Source organism: Fringilla coelebs, assembly GCF_963513975.1.
Source record: "Fringilla coelebs genome assembly, chromosome: 4".
Lineage (NCBI taxonomy): Eukaryota > Metazoa > Chordata > Aves > Passeriformes > Fringillidae > Fringilla > Fringilla coelebs.
The window spans coordinates 66,073,718-66,095,058 of NC_140032.1; the positions used below are offsets into that span (position 1 = coordinate 66,073,718).

General features: G+C 42.3%; 1 protein-coding gene and 1 long non-coding RNA gene across 2 annotated transcripts; one reads left to right on the plus strand and one right to left on the minus strand.

The window, feature by feature from the left end:
- Positions 1-4,266: 4,266 nt before the first annotated feature.
- LOC311153020 lies at positions 4,267-7,250 on the minus strand. The gene is made up of 3 exons (XR_014616115.1): positions 6,993-7,250; positions 6,595-6,728; positions 4,267-4,624 (listed from the first exon to the last, which is right to left on the minus strand). It is a non-coding gene; the product is annotated as an uncharacterized lncRNA (long non-coding RNA).
- A 340-nt stretch (positions 7,251-7,590) lies between these two features.
- On the plus strand, positions 7,591-20,269 carry PGRMC2 (progesterone receptor membrane component 2). Its single transcript, XM_084204709.1, has 3 exons — positions 7,591-7,949; positions 17,660-17,815; positions 18,853-20,269. Exons 1-3 carry the CDS (start codon positions 7,622-7,624, stop codon positions 18,948-18,950), a joined length of 582 nt encoding a protein of 193 aa, XP_084060835.1. The 5' UTR covers positions 7,591-7,621; the 3' UTR covers positions 18,951-20,269.
- Positions 20,270-21,341: the final 1,072 nt, after the last annotated feature.

Genomic DNA, 21,341 nt, shown 5'->3' on the forward strand with positions numbered 1-21,341 from the left:
GAAATAATTTTGTCCCAGGAGAGGTCCTATCAGATGAGATACTGTTTGGTCTGTTTGGACCACTCTAACTTTGTGCTGGATCAAGCATAATTTATCCAGCTCAACTGACAGAGAGCTGGCATAAACCCTGAATAAACAATGTAACATATGCTCTGGCTCATTTGGTAAAAATGCAGTCGTGTGCTCACACCAATACAGATCAAATTTCAGCTGCCAGGAAATCCCACATTCACAAATTTTATGACTTAATGCAGAACCCCAGCCTTACATTGCTTTATTTTCTTCTACATATTAATTGAGTTTTAATTACTTTATGACGATCACAAATAAAGAATACAGATATTTAAAAAAATATTTTAAAATCTCCCTGACAATTACTTTTTGGAATGAGTCTACTATAGCATAATGGTTCTTCAAGTAGGGAAAAACAGGAACTCCAGAGAGTCCCAATGTCCCTTTCATAACACTGGTGTACATGATTGTGTACCTTTATGGTGTCTACAGAAATTAACACACACAGCAAAGCAGGCTGTAACATCCTTCTGCAACAAAGATGTTGGACTGGCAGTGTATCTGCACCACTGGAGACAAACTCATGTGCTCTTTTGGGCTACTTTTCACCTCTCTGCAGCCATGAACAGCACTGGAATAGAGAAAACACATTACTCTGACTTCCAACAGCTCAAAGTCCTGCACAGGCTTTATGCTGTGCCTGAGCTCTCCTGTGCACCTCTACATACTTTAATCCCTTTTCAGCACAAATAAATACAAGTGCATGGTTGATGTTACCATTGGAGGAAAAGTTTAGGCTTTGAGATTACTTCAAGTCTGCATCAAACACAGATTTTAACAGCAAAGTTCCCAAATCCTTACCTGTGTTAAAGACAACCTCTCTGACTCTCTCCAGAGACTGTTTCTGTCTAATGCCTGTCCAGCTCCCAATTCTAAAAATCTGATTGTTAAATTATAATATTGCATTGCCTCTTTGGAACATGGATTTCTCACTCAGTTTCAGCCTAGTCCTGGCCATTACTCACAATCAAAAGGAAGACACAGGGGTACAGAGATAACAGATGGATATACACACACTAAGCCTGTTTTTCCAGTGTCTTGTGTTTTCATTAGTCACACACAGGCCTGCTAGGTGAGCGCAGGACACAGGACAAGGGCTCCTATTTTAATTTCTTAGTATTATTTACTTACTTGCAAAAAGGTTTTAATAACCAATGATTTGCAAGGTATCTAGTGTACCTCACTTGTGAATTAGAAACTCTGAATCTAACCTCGGGTATTCTCAGACTAATGAGTACAGTCAACAAAATGTAACAAAACACACAAATTATGTTCTTCTTCTTCTTTCCAATTGTCCTTCAAATCTTTAAATACTTAATGTATTTATTATATGCACATAATTACACTCCTCTCATGGCAGGATCTAGATTACTCCCAAAAGGATGTGGTTGTGGCTTCTCAAATAAGGCTTCTCTACATCAACTACCATAGGAAGTACTCCCCCACAGAAAAAGTTGGGCCTAATTTTTCCTCCCAGAAGTTTTAACACCAGAAGAATATAAGTCCAGTTCTGAATGTTTTGAGGAATTTGGTGACACCTATGTCAACACCACAATTGTCCAGTGTCAAGCACTGAAAGGACAAACTGGAGCCTCGCTCAGAACCAGTAGCACTGCTTGCCGTGAATAAGCAGTTGTTAACACACTTGGGTCAACTTCATCCACCTTCTCCTGACATTATTTTAGGAGCAAGTCCCAGACAATGTGAGACCTGCAGAGAAAAATCAGCTATTGTTCTCAGCCACTGCTGAAACAGAACACAGGTCTGGCAGGCAGGACAACATGTCCTTTTATGCTATCAACAGTTTACACTCATTTGTAGCCTGCTTCATTTTGCACCTTCACTTAAGAAACTGAAAGCTAGGACTGACAAGGTTTGGATCTTGCAAACTTTTTGCTGGGAGTTGGTTTGAGCTGACTCACACTTTTGGGAAGCATCCATGCTTTTGAAAAGAAATCAGGGAGACTAAAATTAGAATGACTACGTGTATTCAGATGAGGCCATTTTAGGGAACAGTTTATGGCTGATAGATAGGGTGGTTTGGTGCTAGAAAAATGGTTTGGAATCACCATGCCTGTATGTTATGAGGCTTATATAAGCCCGTGCTGCTTATTCTTTAACAAGCTTTAGGTTAGATGGCCATAAATTTCAGCTTTATGGTGCCAGAATCATTGTAAGCTTTCTATAGGGTTGATTGCTTTTATAGCTGGCATGTCAAATTAAACATAAATCTTGGCTTGTGCTTTTCGGTGAACACAGGATGCTGTTATAGCTGATCTCACAGGTTAGTTGCTTTAATTGTCTTCAAAAATTCTGAAAATGGCATGATGGCCATTTCTTTATGATTAAGTGAACAAAAATGTCTAAACAAACAACTTAATTAATATGAAAAACATCTAAAAGGAAATTTTTAAGAGCAAGGCCATCAAACCTTGTCAGCTAAGAAAACCCTGGTTTTAACTACCTAGTGGAGTTTGGCAGACCAAAGCTAAAGTGAAGTCTGTGGAAATAAACTCTATAAATGCACTGTCATAACTTTTATGTGCTACACTTATACAAGTTATTGCTCAGGGACCTTGTAATTAGTCGTTACAGAATTTGTATCTGCACACAAACTTTAGATGCTGGAAACACTTTGTTGCCCTTCTAGCAAGTGCCTTATTCCCTCATTTTTCCTCATGACATTGTCAGAGTTTCTTATCCTTTGTTCCTGTAGTACCTGCTGCAAGTTTGGAATTTGGTGTTCCTCTTGTGCATCTCCACAGCAATGCCACTGGGAATGAGATACAGTTCCTTGCTACCTGTAGCAGAGGCTTTGCTCAGCCTCCTAACTGGCCCTTCCATTCTCTGAGTACCTGAAAAACTGGAGAAAGAGGATTTGTTGATCTGAGATTTCAAAGAAAAATGTTGTCAGGCTTCTCCCTGATAAAGGCTCCAGTTTACAAACCGTAACACAAAGGCTGTGCTGTCTAAGAAATGAAAAGGTGTTGTGTTCCAGCGCAGGAATGTCCTCAGCCAGGGAAAAGTTTTGTAGACTCTGGTGACAGGACCATGTACCAGTGAATGTGAATCCTAATAATAGAAATTACCCATAAAAACTCACCTTATTAATCAAACCAATCAAAATTCTGGCTGTGGAATTAAATTTGTAGGTAGTATTTATTAGAAAGTGGCAAAGGCTACTGATGAGTTGCTGAATGATCCTACCTGATACACAAAACCTGACTGTATTCCTCAACTTCCTCCCCTTTCTTCATCAAAAATAGACAAATACAAAGGGCAAACCCTGAAATAAACATGGACTTTGCCACAGAGGACTTCAGCAATTTACTCCTTGCTAGGACCGCTGGAGCTGCATGTGTGCAGTTTTCACACACACCCCTCCCAAAAAGAAGGGGAAAAAAAAAAGACAAGGACAGACTGACTTTTGGTGACTTTGAACCCTGATAGGCTTTGTCCAGCGAAGAAGTCTAATTATCATGACAAGTCTATCTCAATCTATTTGCCATTATGTGTGAATGATGCGGTTCTAGATGATGACAGCACACAAAAGCAAAGGCACCGAACAGTATGAATGGTGCCTATTTAAAATATATAGGTCACTACTGTGACACATTTACACTTGGCTGTGTATTTACCATTCTCCCTCCTCCATAATGAGGAGGACTTTGAGATGGAAGAGAGGCCATAAACCTCTGTGTAAGCTCAAATGGCTTTTGCCCTTTACAGAAGCTGATCTCTCCAGGAAAAACCAACACTGTAACAGACAGGGCTAAAAAAATGGATGTTGGCTTGAGACATTGGTTCCTTCACTTTGATCCTGTGAAACGGTATGCACATGTAAACACAACGGCATTTTACAAAGATAACCCCAAGAGAGAGTTAAAATTAAAAACACCATTTGTAAAGACTAAGAAATAACAGTTGATTTGTTACCAGTGAAAAACTGAGCTCCAGACCAGTAAGTCTGAAGAATTTTAACTCTCTCCTAGCCCAAACCTGCACAGTAGGCCAAGATGAATTTTGTTACGTGACTGTTCATACTGCATTTTCAATTTTTAAATGAAATTCCTGAACAATTCAGCAATTCTTCATGATAAGACATGATATGAAATGATTTTTCATAGGACTACATGTAGAACTGGAAATAAATATGAAATAAATATGAAATACATGCAAAGGAATTCAGGCAGGTACTATCTTGAAACAAGACCGCAAGCATTGCATTGACCTCATCAGTGTTTCCAAGCTGTATCAGCTTAAAACAAAATGATCAGTGCATCCCATACATTAAGCTGGGTTTAAAAATACCCCAGATCAATGGAGCTGATTGATTGTTCTGTGACTCCAAATTTACACATTCCTTCACACACAGTCCACCTCCTAATCCGTCCTGTGGCCTTGTCCTTGCACCATAAGAGATGTCTCTTCAGCTTCAAAATCAATGGAAAATAGGCCTCAGCCATGAGAGTGGTTGGCATCAGAGTTCCATTTCTGTCCTTAAAGCTGGGCTCTCCTTGTGCTCTTCCCTGAGTTGTCTTCTTTCCAGAGGCTGTAATAAACAGTGTTTGAAAAGTAAAAGTGAACAGCATCACTCTGAGTCCAGGCATTCACCTCCTAATGGATAAGTTATCCAGATGATGAGGAAGCAGAACAAGGTGAGACTGTGTGAATGCAGTGATGAGTTATTCACTTTCTAGGTGTACTTTGAATTTTCTCAGGGAAACAAAAAAAACCCTATAAAATTAAGCAATCACTCAAGAACAATTAAAGCTATAGCATCTGTAATTACAAACTTCTTTCATACATTTTTTCCAGGGCTTACTAAGCACTTTATGGGAAACTGTCATACGTAAATATTATTACTATTGTGTTTGCTCTTCAGATCAAATCCATGTGAATGAACTCGCTGTGCGTGGATCTCAGAATCTGAAACATTCTGGTGTTTTTTTCCCCACAGATGCCCAACTTTCACTCCTCTAATCATATTGCTGCAATTACTCCCCTGACACCAGCAATTATATACATTAGCTATACCCGGGCTTCCCAATCACGGATCAGGATCTACAACAGCTGGCTGTCAATCAGATCAAAATAAAATTTGTTCACACCTAAATAACCACTGAGAAGCACAGGTAAAGAACAGCAGAAGCAGCACAGCAATGCTGAGAGACTTTTGGAGACCATTTATCAGTTGTGTAACTCTTACACTGTGCAGGGAGAGACTTCTTGTCTCGGCAAACCAGTCAGGCAAGGAAGAAACACTGGGAAAAGTCTTAGAGGAGAAACTTTTCTGGCATTTCTTTGGCAGGTCAAGCTAACAGCACTGTAACAACATTTGAGAGGTTTGGAAATGGTCTAATCCAGATTTATTTAGTGTTTGTCTATTTTCTACTGTTTCAATTCCTTCAAGCACAACTCTTCTAAACGTGGTCTTTTAAATTATTTCATGTCCTTAGGGCGGGTTCCTGAAATTCCTCTTGGTTTCCAGCTCTTATCTGGGGATCAAAAAGAGCCACCATGGCTCACAGAACTAAGCCAAGGTGACCCAGCCAAACCCAGGTAGCAATATAATCTCTTAAGAAAGCATCCAGAACAGGAAAAAATGAAGATTAAAAGGAACTGTTGGAGTTGGCACACTGATTTTTTTAAAGCGTTCCTGCCAGGATTTACCACACTACCACATCCATGCAGTGGGAAACCACAGGTTTTCAAAGAAACATGTAGAACAATTTAGCCACTCTGGGTGAATTTAGAGGCAAGATCTTTCTAGGAAGATGGGTAAAAGTACTTCACATCTTTTACCACTTGTTTTTGCTTTCTGAACCCATCCGTGAAATACAAAAGAAGTTAAGATTATGTGGAAAATCTGTATTAAACCTAAGAAGGAAAGAAATCCAGAGATAAGACTACAACTGTTTTTTTCTGATCTGCACCATAGTTGAGCCCAGACAATTTACACATGCTATAATTCTGTAATAAAAACTGTTGTTAACCACAATCAAGCTGCGACTTGTTCTGATAAAAGGACTTTCTTAATAGTGTTTACTTAGACATGTAATAAATAGAGCCAGCTAGGTTAAGGAGAATAGTGATAAGTATTTTAATTGCAGGTCTTTAACTAGCAAGAACTTTATCCTGTTTCCTCACAGAGGTAGTCATTACTGAACCGGCTCAGAGGGCAGGAGATTAAACACCTAATCATTACATAGGGTGTTGAAAACTCGGGGCTTCACGAAAATGCCAAGTATCCTTAATGTTATTTCCCTAGTCCCCCGCACTAAAGTCTTCCCGGCTTTGTGAAAACATTTGACTTTTCCAAGCAGGTTACATGATGTGAATTACTCCCAAAGCTGGTATTAGGCAGGGATGCTTCAGCACCCCGGAGTTACGGGGAGTAAGAGCGTTTCTCAAGTCCGAAGTACTCCCTGCACTGCATTCCAGCCGCAGGGAGAGTGGCTGAGCCAGGCTTACATTGCCTGAGCCCTGTTACACATCCATAGAGTGGCTCTGCTGTATTACCCGATGAGATGGTCCGTGCTGCTGGGAACACCTTCACCAAGTGAGAGGTGCACAAGGGCTTCATTCTGCTCCCAGATCTTTGCCTTCTCTGCAGGTGTTTTCCTGAGACGAGCTACACGCACCATGTCTAACCCCTGGAAACAACAAAACCTTTAAGAAGTCTTTCTCCTCACGTAACTGAGCAAGCAACTGAGGAGCACGGGTAGTACGTAACGAGGTATACGAGAGCCATCTATGTGCTGCCAGCGATACATTTCACAGCACGGGAGGTGATTCTACCGCATCAGCCCTATACCAGCAAGGATCCCGTTTTCTGACAGCCAGAAATGGAAGAGCACATTCGCCCTAAGCAGCGAAGCGCACCGAGCAGCCCCCCGTGCCGCCTCCGCCCCACAGACCGGCCCTGTGTCACCCGAGCGGGCAGCGCCGCCGCCCCAGAGCCCTGCGCAGGCAGACGTGTCGCTCGCTCGGCAGCTGCCGAGAGGGCCCCGCACGACGTGGCCGCACCGCGGTGGCCGAAGGCCGCCGGCCGGCCTTCGACCCTCTGGTCGGTGGCGGGGACAGGGGTCGGTGGCGGGGACAGGGGCCGGTAGCGGGGACAGGCGCCTCCTGCGACCGCGGCGCCCTCAGAGCCTCCCGCGGCTCCCGGCGCTTCCCGCCCTTTGCCGTGAGGCGGCGGCGCGAGCGACCCCCCCCGCGCGCCGCTCGCCGCTCGCGCCAACGCCACCTGGGCGCGCGGGGGCGAGGAGGGGGGGGCAGAGAGGCGAATGGCGGGGGGAAGGTGAGGGGGGGGGCGGTGCGCGCGCACGCGCGCTGGGGTGCCGCGGCGCCTCTCGCGCGAGCGGCGCGCGCGCGCCGTTGGGCCGGGCGCGGGGCGTGCCCGCGTCCCGATTCGCCGGCGGGGCGCGAGCCGGGCGGGGGCGGGGCCGGCTCGGGCCGGCGGCCAATGGGAAGCGGGAGGGGCGGCGGGCGGGGGCGTGGCCGCGGCCGGGCGTGTCCCGGGCGGGCGCGCGCTGTCCGGGCAGCGATGGCGGACGATGGGCAGGGGCGGCTCAGGACTGAGGAGGGCCGCGCGGGCGGCGCGGCCCTGGCGGGCGGCGAGATGCTGCTGAGCGTGGGGCTGCTGGCCCTGGCGCTGCTGGCGGCCTACCGGCTGTACCTGCGCTGGGGAGCGCGGAACGGGCCGGGGGGCGCGGCCCGGCAGGGCGAGGCCGTCGCGCTGCCGCGCATGAAGCGCCGGGATTTCTCCCTGGAGCAGCTGCGCGAGTTCGACGGCGCTCGCAATCCTCGCATCCTCCTGGCTGTTAACGGCAAAGTCTTCGACGTGACCAAAGGCAGCAAGTTCTACGGGCCCGGTGAGACGGCGGGGGGATGGGGGGAGTCCCGGCCGGGGACCCATCGGCGCTGTTACACTGGTGATGCTCAGCGGGTCTGGGTTCTCCTCAAGCAGCCGTCATTTTCCCAGATGCCTTGATTTGGATGTGCCGTGGTTAATTCAATTTTTTTTTTCCCCTTCTGTCTCTTCTAGTAGGTTTCCCAAGTGCAGCTGAGCAGTGCTTTCTTCGTTCTAGCGCTTACGGCTCAGGAGAGGAAGCCAACCGGCTGGTTATTTATTTAGGTGTAAATGCCATATTGAGTGTGACTTTTAGTCGGGATAAAGATAGGCAAGGAGAGCTCTGGGACTAGTATGGTGCTGCTGTTGGGAAGAGTGCAGAAATCAAGCCAATCTCGTAAACAGCCAGCCAGCCAGCACTCCTCTTCGCAGAGGAAATGTGTATTTCGAAGGTTCAGAAAAGCAGGCTTCAGAGAAATGTTCTGGTTTTGTATTCACCTTGTACACTGTGAAACTGCAGCACACTTTCTCGTGATAAGCAGCATTCTTAATAATGAGGTGGGTAAACTTACTGGTGAGCACTGTGTTCACGACTGATGCCAAAGGAAATGAGGCTTATGACTGCTGATAATTTTCTTCTTTAAACAATGGTGGTTTGGAAAACTTGCTCTAATCAAACTATGCAGGAGTTTTCATAATAACTGTGGCAATCTTCCTTGTGAGAGTGGTGGGGGGGAGAGGGGATATTTCCCACTCCCCCAGGAAATAGTTCAAGTTAAGTAATCATTTATTATTATTTAATAATTGAGGTTCCAAAAAGAAAAATACAAAGCTGGCATGTTACAAGCCTTTGGTGCTTGGCGGGGAAGGGACAAGCAGTTCTGTGGTTGAACTGGGCTAGAATTTTCTAACTTCTTTATGCTCAAAGTTTGTGATGCCAGTTGTAGAAAGTGAACCTGCTGTAATTGAATTGAGATGCTTTTTTGGCTGGATACTGTAAAAGTTCACAGTGGAATCTGAAGTACCTTGCCATGCTTTATGTTGTTTATTAACCAGTAAAGCTGAGAAAATGCAGCCTGGTGAGCTGCAGCTTTCATGCCACTTAATCAGGTTAGTTCTTTTGTCTCTCTTATTTAGGGGTTTTTAAACTGAGACCTGTGTGCTGACATAAAATGCAGGTAATACACATGCTGCATGAAACTTAAAACACCAGTAAGCTGCCAGAGTGCTCTGTGAAATAATACTGAACCCTGATCTAAACATTGATTTTCTCCCTTTTGTGTATCAAACTTCAGTTAAATGTTAGGCTCTCGCTCCAGATACCATCAGTGTTCACACTGTCAACCTTTAGAGACCTCTTTTTGTGAGGAAGCTAAAACTTAATGTTCTAGGACATCAATCTGCTTTTTGATAACTGGTAGCAGATTACCAGAAGCTGGTTTTCCTTAAAAGCAGTGCTTCTAGCTTTTCATCAAGAGGGACAAAGGCTTTTTTTTACTTTTTTTTTTTGTCCCTGTAGTGAAAGATTACCTTTTTCTAACAGGGGTGACATGGTTTTCGTCTGTCAGATCTGTAACTTGGGATGTTGCATGTAAAGCTCAAGCAGTGCATCATCAGCTGTGTGTTCTCTGCCAAACATGATGATTTCTGAATTGTGCTGATGTGGTTTCCCTCTTTGGATACATATCAGGGAATTTTTTATTGCAACTGTTTTGTGGCTGAAAAGAAGAACACTAGTAAATAGTTTGCAGGCCTTAAAACCCTGGAAGAGTTGAAGTGGAAAAGTCTCCTACAGCTGGTTGAGATCTTTTCAGAAAGGCTTCAGCCAGAGTAGCCAGATGTTCACAGCAGTTCTCATGGAAATTTTATGTCTCATAGCTGGAGTGTGGCAAGGGAAGTGCAAAGCATACCAACAAAGCATGGCCAGATTTTAACAGAAGAAAAAGCTGAGGACTTTGGCTCTGCTGATATTTCAGGCTCTGACTGTGAGCCTTTAGTAGATTTAGCTGAGGTACTGATGTGAAGAGAGACTGCTTCAGCTTTGAGGGCAGTGGAAAGCAGTGGTTGAGGGCTCACTGTCAGTCTTCAGCAAGTCTGCAGGCCGGGGTTAATGCTGAATAACGTGGCTGCCTCAGGGGGCTTCTCCTGTCTTATCAGTAAGGTCTGGTTTTCCTTCTTCAGTGTAGTTTGGATGCCAAGGTGTTCCTTTTTTTTCCTACTTATAGCAGAAATTTTAAAATGCACAAAATTGTCATCTAGTCCAGATTTTTGTCCGAAAATTGAGATTCCATTAAAGTTTCCACCAAACTTCTGATTTGATTCAGAGTTCTCCTGGTTTTAAGTTTCCATCCAGTGAATCCTGTTATACTTTGGTCCATTTCCTTGAAGAGCCCTTTACATACATACGGTAAAGGTATTTTTAAATAATGATAGAGTGTTGAAGCCCTCCTTTCAAACAGCCATGACTGAAAATTTCATTTTCTTAAACATCTAATCCAAATGTTTCCCAATTTTTTTTTGTTTTGTTTTTGTCATGCTGTCTTCTTTAAGGCTTCTGCAGTTTATCTCATTGGTATCCTGTTAGTCTCTGGCATCTCTTCATGTATTTTAGCTAAGAGTAAAGAAAGGCTACACTGCACATATAACAGTCTGTGCCTCCAAAAACCACTTTGCTCACATTGAACTCTGAATTTAAAACTTTACTTCCCAAGTTCTTTTCCAAAATGCTGCTCTGTCCTGCAAATAGAACATTTGTTTCAAGACTTCACTTAGGTGTATTATTCCACCTCTGCTTGTGTCCAGATGAGTAAGTGACCTAGAATGCTTTGACTGATTATTAAATCTAATTAATTGCCTTTCCCTTTATCATCCACAAACTCCAAAAGAGAGAAAGCAAACAGTTAGTGGTGCACTATTAAAAATATCACATAACAGACTGTTAGAGAACCTCTGTTGGGATGATTTGCCATCTGTAGTCACATTTCCTGACTTAGGGTCTAGTCATTAATACCTTCTGTGTGTGCTGTGTTGGTTTTATATCTTACAATGAGAGACAGTTTTTTACTTTTCATTTATTGTAACATTGAACTTTGTGTGTTTGTTTGCATCAACGTTTCTGGTTGTATATTTGTCAGTAGAAGAGCATTGTGAGAGTCAGTGTACTTTATGTAAGCAAATTATGATATTTAGCAATTAAATTTGCATGCCAAGGTATTGCCATAAACAGGTTTTGCTTAGCTTAGTGACTACTTTGTGTATTTATGAAAAATATACATCTTCGAGCATGACAAAGCAAGATTATATGCAACTGTTCACGTCACTTCTATTTCTTAATGTTTCATGATCTTAAAAAAATCAATTTCCTGACTTTCTTTCACTGCAGTATGTTGTCACTGTCAACTCATCTCTCATCCCGCTTGTCTCGCACCATGTCATGACGATCTCTGATTTTCCAGGAAGAATAGATTAGATAGTAGGTGTTCCTTCCACAAAAAATATTCCATCATAGTTCATTTTCCAGGAAGGGAAAACTGCCTTTATTTCATTGTAATAAACAGCCATCATTTTTTCTGATAATTTGTATAAAAATAATCTGATGCTGTTAGACTTTCTTTGGAATTCAGTGCCATAAATTTCACTGTGTTTCTGCTGACCACATGGCAATGGTGCTTTTCCATACATCCTTTCCAAGGGTATGGTTAGAGTGAAATGTTGCAGGAGGGACTCTGCATATTTTGTATTTGGAGAATACTGTTAAGGGTGGCCTTATCTTAAGAACACAACAGGCTGAGGGGTTACAGAAAAGTAGAGAGGATAAGACTGGGGGAAAGAAATATTTTCTGTAGAGTGTGAAATGTTTTCTCAGTGGTTCTGATGTTTGTTACCTCTTTGGTTGTCTATACAGTGGAAGTGTCTCTTGCCCTGGGATTCAGTTTTTCAGAGAAATAGCCTTTCTGGACAGAGAAGTGGAGTTCCAGCCAGAAGCAGTAAAACTAAAAGGTGTATGCACACATATTGGTGAGAGATTGTTTCCATACTTCTGGTTAAAGGGAGTAGTGCCTTTGCTACCAGGGTAGAGGTTGTTCTGAGCCTCCAGGCCATGCTCATGGAGAGCAGTAAAGTGGTTCTGTGCAGGAAGATCAGCACTGTCTCCTCCTCTGCTTCTGCTCTGTGTGTCTGTCAGCTCTCTCTTTCTTGTTTTTTAAATTTCTTTTTACCTTTTTCACAACCTCAGTATATCCCTTAAAACTTGAACAACTGTGTGTTTCATAAGAGGTCTGTACAAATTCCTAGTTCCTATTTAAACCAATTATGTTCCAGTCCAGAATTGATTAGGCTGGAAAAAACCTCTGAGATCATTGAGTCACTTGACATTTGAGGGGCCTGATGAAGCAGGTGTGCTCAGAGCAAGATAATATGAAATGTGATGGTGACATCATGTGAATTGTTAGTTAGTTAATATGAATTGTTACATGTAGATGTTAAGTCCAGTACACAGCTGCATCAGCCTCATTGAATGAAAAAGCCTGGCTTGCTTTGCTTGTCTTATTAGGAAATAAACTGGTGGTCAGAACATTTCTCACTAAACAAAGATGTGAAATCTAGGTCCTTCTCAAGAGCTCCTGACTGCTGGCCTGTGGGCTCTCTTACCAGTGCTTGTTGTCTGCCCCTTTAGTAGAAATTGGGTCATTGATTCTTGCACTTTTTTTTTTCACAGAGTTAAAGAGTAAGTAAGCAAAAGAGAGAGTGAGACTCTCTGGCCTTGTGCCTGAGGAGTCAGGTTTAGACCCCTGTTTCTGGGCAGTTCCCACCTTAGCATGTAGGCTTCACATCTGTAGAGCTCCCCTTTAGCATGTGGATTTGTCTCCTAAGGACACATACTTCCATGCAATTTGTAACTTAAAATTGACCCACATCTTCCCTTTCATGTAAATCTGGAGCAGTAAAGTTAAAATTATGTCACCTTGAATTCCCAGTGATAAATGTTATTAGAAACCTTCTGCTTTCAAGCTACATCTCCAAATGGCTTAGTCTGGCTTTCAGCTTTTTCATTCTCTCATGAAAGATGCAACACTGAGCAAACACGTGTCAGGATTCAGATACAAAATTTGAAACAGCCAGTCAATGTTTCACTTCAGTTTGGAGTGGAGAAAGTAAGCAAAATGATAGAATAATGTAGTTGTTAATCATTTTGTAGCCCGTCTCCCTTTGCCCTTACTCACATTAAAGGGGAGATTAGTCCTTACTTTTGTCTGCAGATTAACAAGTGTTGTCTGTGAGTATTTAAACTTCAGACAAAACTGGGGTTTATTTCCAGTAGCTGTATGGAGCCCACAGATGCACATTTGGTGATTGCTTTGAAGTGCTTTTTGACTAGTTGAAGAAACCAAAGCTGCTGGTTTAACACTGAACTTTGTTGTTAACCTGTGTGACTTCTTTAGAGAGATCACATGGGCCTTGTGAAAAGGAACACAATTCTTAGCTCACCTCTCACTTCATTAGCTATAAAGTCCACATGTGGCTATCTGTGGTGTATTCCCTGTATAAAGTCCACATGTGGCTATCTGTGGTGTATTCCCCTTGGAGCCATCCAAAGTTCAGTGTACAACGTTACTGGTGTTGGAGCAATAGTCTGGGATGTTCCACAAAGCTGCTACCAAACTGAAATGGTCAGGGAGCCTTTTGGCAACCAGGGATATACTCTGGATCCAGCATAGGTTTTCCTGGGGGAGCTATTGGCCAAACTGGCTGAAAATTGAAATAGGTGCTGTTCTAAGATCCAGTTTACCCTGTTCTGGAGGAAGTGACTAGAAGCAGTACTTCCAAATAAAAACTTTGTGGTTAAAAATTTTTAATATATTGCTTTAGGTTGAATAGATTTTTTTTCCTTGTCTGCAACAAGAAATGAAATCTTCATTAGAGAACCAAACCAGTGCTAGGAGATGCAGAAATCTTGAATTATTTTTATGATCTGAAGAGACTTTGACTTTAGCAATTCTCAAAGTTTATTGTGAATAAGGACAAATGTCAGGCTGAACAGGATGTCAAATTCATCAAGGCTGCTAAATTCTTAACTGGATTCTGAAAGGAAGTGAAGCTCTGCAGGTGGTGGGTAGCAAGGTTTTGCATGTGTTGTAGCTTAGAGAAGGGTGTACTTTATACAAGGTGGAGTTGTAAGGTAGATGAGGACTTTATACAGGGGAAATGCAGAGTGTGAACGTGGAGGTATAGATGTGGAGATAGGCAGGCAAATACGTGGGCTTGATAACTGGTCTCAGAGCTAAAATAAACAATGGCTCTGGAACAGAGGTCTTGAAATGTGAAAGCTGTGATGGGAATAAAAGCATTTTTCAAGGAGCAGCTTTCCTTTATGGAAGACTTGTACCTCCATATACCCAAGTAACATGTAGCAGAAATGTTTTAATTGGTTTTGACACTTCCCTGACTCTTGTTGTTGTACTATCCCAAATAGTAGCAGGAAGAGAATTTTTTAAAGACATATTTGACTGTGAAATGGCTAATTTGGGGGTACAGAAAAACAAACAAACAAACAAAAGACTGAAATGATGTGATATGGTCTCAGAAACTTGCTTTGGTTTACATACCTGTGCTACAAGCCACTGTTCCTGCCCTCTCTTCAGCGTGTCTGTCATGTCATGCTGCAATCAATTATTTACAGCAGGAGCCAGGCTAAATAGGTGGGCAGACAAAAGGAAAGGAAAGAAGGACTGTGGGTAGGGCCTGCAGAGTAAATTGCATCAGGCCATGAAAGAACTCTGTGGGAGGGTGTCTAGGATTGCACTGATGTCTCCACCTCAATCATGTTCCTGAAAGATATTTTCTCCCTGGGATTTTATGTGCTGGCACCTTCCTGGACACTTCCCCAAGTGCAGTGAAATCTGATATGCAAAATAGCTTTTTCAGACTGTTGCACCAGTTTTTTATATAAAAGTGAGTAATAGGCTAGGGCTTAGAGCAGAACCCCAGAGCTGTATGTTTTGTATTAATTTAAAATACTGTAGTTAAACTCTGTGTAGAAGCACCTAAATGGAAGCTTTAAATCTTGAAGTAGATCTTGCTCATACTGAGATCGCTGAACTTCTGCTTTAGGAACCAAGGTGAAGCCAAGCTTGCACCATTTACTAATAATCACAATTCAATATTTACCTTTTAGTATAGGATTAAAGAATAGAACACATTTCTAAGTTACATTTGCAGAGCTGGAATTTAAAATGCTGTCTGCCGAGTCCAAAGGTTGGTCTTTACAAGTTAGCATTCCACTGAGTGCTTGGACGTGGCTTGATGAGTCCTCTGTGACTTCTGAATACTTCTGGAATAAACATTCTGGAATCTTAAAGTTCAAATTCAGTTTTAGGAAAGAAAAAAGATACTGGTGTAAGAGCATCTGAGATTACAAGATATTGCAGAAATTTTGCATCCACTAATCTTAATGCAAGCTGATATATTCTAAAAGTTTTCATGCTTTCAATTATGTGTGTTATTGAGATTTAAGAATATTCAGTGCTTGATACAGATAAATATAATTCTCTTTTTAATATAAATAATTGGAATCAAGCTGGTGGACCAAGAGGTGTCATCTCAGCAGGTGCTGTGAAACTCCATAAACCACTAAATGCAGGGTAGAATGGAAGGGCAGCAGCATCTGGTTAGCCAGAGTTTGGAAAGCACCTTGTGCAAATAGTAGGATTTATGGGCATATTTGCTTGAAAACACTTCAGAGAAAGGGAAAAATGGGGACAGAATACTCTTAGTGGGGTCACTGCATAACAATTTCTAATTGCTTTTAAGGATTTACTAATTGTGGTGTTTGTAAGAGCTGTTTATAGCTCCCATGTTCTTCCTTCAGAACATTGTAAACGAGATCACTTGAATGAGAAATCACTGAGTTTTGCTTGAAGCAGAACTTTTTGTTTGAAGAAACTCTGTGTTGTTTTGCAGATGATGGTCATTGCTACCTCTTAGCCTGTCCTGTGGAAGTGACCAAGCATGCAGAGTGCATTGGTATAGGATTGATTTCAGTCTCCAAATCCTGCTTTTCAAATAAATACCTAATGCAGGATGCATATAGAAAGGTAGCCCTCCTCTTGGCTTTGTTTCCCTGAAGTACTGTACCTGTAGTCCCTAGTTCCTGAGGCAGTTCTCATGAGTGCTGTTCGTGGAGCTAAATCCCTGAAAGGATGAGCACAGAGATGCTGTTCATCATTATGGTCAGACTGGTACAGTGCAGGCTTCCAGCTGATAGTTCATTCTCTAATACCTACTTCTTGTGAAATTGTGCTTTGAAATCAGTTGGTTTATTTCCAGAGAAAGGAGGGAATTGTCTTTGGCACACAGGACAACCTTTTGTTCTCAGGTTTGACTGTAAGCAGCTTAAAATGCCAAACACTCTGGGGTGGAGAGACAACACCAGTTCTGGTGAGGACATCATTCTTCTGATCCATATGGTGCTCAGGTTCCCTGCTTCAGGAGTTGTCCCTGCTGCATTCAGCCTGTGTCCCAGCCCTGGAGTCAATGCCCAGCAGGAGTAGATAGGTGTGGTAGCTGCAGTGAGCAGCCTGGGCAGAGCCAGCCTTTTGGAATGATTCCCCATGGCTCATCCTGGTGCAGAAGAGGTCTGAGCTGCTCCAGCAGGCAGTTGAGGGGGTGAAGGACAGTGTGTTGCCACTTGCTTGTGTTCATTCTTGCCCAAGGGTGCTGCCTTTTCTTCGGGCTGATGGCCACTGTTGAGAGGTAAGCTAGAGAAGGGTTCTGGCCTGTTCACCACCACCTAGGGAGCACTCTGTTGGGTATCTCTGTGGTCCTAGGCTGCTGCAGTTAGTGCAGAAAATTATAAAGTGTGTTGTTTTGTTTTTTGGGTTTTTTTTGTATTGGCTACAGTTTTTTAATTGATCTGAATTTAAGATATTTGGGTGTAGGTCAAGAAAATCTAAGATAACAATACGTTTAAAGTTCTTTCAGTTAATTAAAATTTGGGAAAGCCAGTTACCCATCTTACCCTGCAAATTGTTGGTTTATAAACCATCCATTTCTCTCATTTCACAGTCATTGCTCCAAATTTTATTGGGATATTTGTGCTGCTTTGCATTGGTCAAAAAGCACAGAGGAAACAGTTGCTTTATATTCCTAATGTGACAATTTGTGCTGGTTTCAAGAGCATTACAGGCTAAGGATATAGGGGATCTGCTGGCCAAAATAAGTGAGGTGATTTCCTCAGAAATAAGAAATGTCCCAAAAGATGTAGAAAGTTCTTGTGATTCTGTAAGTGCACTGAAATCATTACTTAGCCCTTAAGTTCTGTTTATTTATAATAATGGATTTCTAATTAAGAGTCTATGCAGTTTGCTTTTGTTCATATCTGACTTGTAAATATTCAATGTGTTGCTTAATAGAAGTGTATTTCTTTTGAATTCCAGCCTCTGGTCCCTTTGGAATTTGCATCAACTGGCTTGCATCAACTGACAGGGATTTTTCCAGATATCCCTTCAAAGCTATTTTCCTAGTTCTGCTTCTCTCAGCAGACTTGATCTCCTAGTGATATTAAAGATTGAATTGCAGTGCTGTTGAATGTCAAACAGCCATGGCATTGAAACTGCTGCTGTTCCCATCACTGCAGAAATTTAATGTATGGCTTTGGCACACTACGTAAAGAACTGAGCTTTGGTCACCATAAGCAAAGACATGAAGGTATCAATTTTGTCTTTTTGTTTTCAGAGGGTCCATATGGAATATTTGCTGGCAGAGATGCCTCCAGGGGACTAGCAACTTTCTGTCTAGATAAAGATGCACTCAGAGATGAATATGATGACCTATCGGACTTAAATGCTGTACAGATGGAAAGTGTAAGAGAGTGGGAAATGCAATTTAAAGGTAAATTCTGAAATTACCAGCTTAAGGAAATGCTTTTAATAAAAATGACTGATTTGGGCTTGGGGAAGCTTTTAAAGAGGTGTTGACAGTAATATTATCACAGAATATGCTGAGTTGGAAGGAACCCCCAAGGATCATCAATTTCAACTCTTAGCTCTGCACAGAACCATCCCCAAAAATCCCACCCTGTGCCTGAGAGCATTGCCCAAACACTTCTTGAACTCTGTCAGGCTGGTGCTGTGACCCTGGAGAGCCTGTGCCAGTGCCCAGCCACCCTCTGGGTGAAGAACCTTTCTGTAATACCCAACCTAACCCTCCCCTCACACAACCTGGCGGTCACCACAGCAAAGTGTCTGCCCCTCCTTGTCCCCTCATAAGGGAGGTGTAGACTGCAGCAAGGTCCCCTCTAATGTGTGTGCAGTGTCACTTTACTGTGAAGACCAGACCAGGGATCTCAGGCCTTTCTTCCACAGAGGCTTTCACTATATGTCACTATACCTTTTTTAACCTTTCATTTTTATACAGTAAAACTATTCTGTTATGTATTTGGCACAGAATTTCACTCCCAAATCTCATCTGCATAGGTGGTGGAACTCCTGCTTGAGGTTGTTGGCTTTGGATGCCATGGAATTATCATTAGGACTAAGAGTTGTTTTAACATAAAGGGTTGAATGAGTTTGTCTTGAAATAATTTCTGACAAATAAGGAATTATGCCTCTGGAGGGAGGGGGAATCATTTTTCACACTAATTGAAATCAAAACAGGCTGAAGGATTGAAAAGCATTGGGTTTTAACCCTCGGGTGATAACTTTTGCCTGATCAGCTGGAGGAGAATGGAAACAAAGTACTCACAGTTAGAAAAAGTAGTGGTAGAAAGATTGCTTTAGGAGGCTGAGTTTGCTGCTAAATTATCATCAGTTTCAACGATTGAGATTTAAAACTGTAGTGTGTAGGAGAAAAAGTGAATTTGCAGTAATATGGGCTAGCAAGCAAATGCAGCTGTATTTCATTGTAATGGAATCATAAATCTCTTTCAGAAAAATATGACTACGTAGGTAGACTCCTAAAACCAGGGGAAGAACCATCAGAATACACAGATGAGGAAGATACCAAGGATCACACTAAACAGGAATGAACTTTGTAAACAACCAAAGTCAGGGGCCTTCGGAACTGCAACCTCTTATTCCCCATCACAGAATGTCCTGCATCTTTGGGTACAGTTCATCTGCTGCGAAAAAACATTCAACAGGTTTTGTACAAGGAAAATAATATACTCACAAATGAAGATTTGAATACTAGACATTCTTTGTGCTGCCAAATTTTTTGTTGCAGTTTATTTGTAATGTCTGGTTAGGCTTCGTTAGTGAAGAGGGGCCAGGGATGTAAAGGCAAAAATGCTATTCCTTTTTATCAGTAAGCTGAAGCCTTCAACTAGTGTACCTTACAAGCTCTCTAAAAGATGTGAGTCTTCAAGCTCAGAGGAAGGTTTGAATCTTGTTTCGTGTGTGTCTTCTCCTTCAGCATCAAAAGAAAGATGTACTCATCCACATCAGCATCAGTAGGTGAGACTACTGAAGCCGGTGTTAAAAATGTGAATTTCCAGTTTTGTTTTGTGTGTGGGCGTCGGTAGCCCGGCAGAATCCTTCAGTTCTCTAAGAGAAGTCCACGTAGATTAGGATGGGGATAAAATTCATCCTTTTCTCAAAAGGATTGGGTAAAAAAAAGTTTCTTCTACAACAACTATTATCTGAAACCTGCCTCTCCCCCTTTTTCCCATCCTCTAAATCAAATCAAATATTAATTGTGCCTTATTTCGCTTCCATAGACTTGAATTGTTTTAAGGGACAGCCCCCAAATTGCGATTTCATAGTCACTACAAGCAGCAGTGAGACTGAATTGGAATGTTCTGTTGACTGGAAAACCTTGATGTCATTCTGTGTATAGAATGTAAAAGAGGAGCACTCAGTGTTACTGCCATATGTTAATACTACATATACTTAAATTAGCATTGTGATGGCCAAATGCATACTCCCATGCTTCTTTTTAAGGAATTACAAACACACAAAAAGAAAAAGTCTCCCTTCCTCCTCTTCCAGAAGCTGCCTAACTTTTGGGAGCATAGCCTTCACACCCCCGTAGAGTGAAGGGGCGTTGCGCGCGTGTGTCTGTGTGTGTGTCTGTCTGAATGCAAGACTTGGGAGGGATTGTTTCTGCAGATATTGTAAATATGAGTACCATTTTAATAAAGCATGTACAATACCACATGTGCTGTCAGACTCTGTGTAGAAGCTGGTAAGCAGAGCTGGAATATGATGCAATAAAAAGGGGGAGAAGTCTTGGATAGATGAAGCAGCCACTGCTCTTTGTCCTGGTGGAGTTATTTTCCCTTTCAAGTCCCAGCTGTTGAGGAATCTTAAAGACTTACTCAGGTAAGCTGTATTTAAGAAACTAAACCTATGCCAGTGAATTTATTGGGGGGAGGGGGGGGGGAGGAAAGTGATACAAATAAAGCATTGTAGTAACTGAGTGCAGCATAGAGTAAATGTCATATGGCATTAACAGGACAAGAACAGAAGCCTTGTGTTTGTACCTCTGCTTGCAGATTTCACCTGTGTTAAGTCTACAGTAACAGTTTATATATATACATTCTGTTGAACTGTAAACTCTGAAATTCCAGGGATGACTAACTTTTTTATTCCTATTTGACTGAATGAGATTCATATTGATGTAAATGAAACAAATAAAAACTCCTCTGTGGAATCGTGTGTAACTCACATGTCCTAGAGGTGGAGGGAGGGTGAACTCTCTTTATTTCATCTCCTGTCTTGAAATAGAATTGTTTTGGCCTGGAAGAGGTAACAGAAATGGAGCTGTTTCTTCATAGAAGTTGTGTTTGCAGGCTCCTGTAGAGGCTGGACACTCTTGGGAGGTGTGAATTCAGCAAGCACTGGCTTCTGTTTGAGTAACGTCCTTATAAGCTGAGCAGTGTTCAGGCTTGGATTGAGTGTCTGCTAATCATCTAACTCTGCTGAAATGCTGGGCATGCTGCTGTAACTAACCACAGAAATATGTGGTTTAGATGGAGCAGTGGGAACCAACAGGATAAATAAAAGCTTCCTTGCATAGGACAGGGGCTGGGAGTAATTAAACACCAGTTCTATATCTGGATGCTTCACTAGGGATTTTTTTTCTTTTAGGTAAGTCTCACTATAAAAGGTTTTACAGTACATTTACAGTATGCCTTTCACTTTTAGCTATTGCACAGCTGTTGCAGCTCATCATGGCACCCAGCTTGTCTAGCTGTGGAACAAGAAAAGGCAGTTTGCCCAACCATCCCTTAGGATAATCAGATAAGTGTTTGTCCCCAGGCTTCCACATGAAAATACATGTATGTGTTACAGCTTCTACTGTACAGAGTCATAGCTGGAAGTTCTTGACCCTTGCTCTGAATTTCTCTGCTCTTCACTCAGTGCAGCTGTAGCATTAGCTGCTCCACATGCTTGTATCATGCTTGTATCTAATTTCC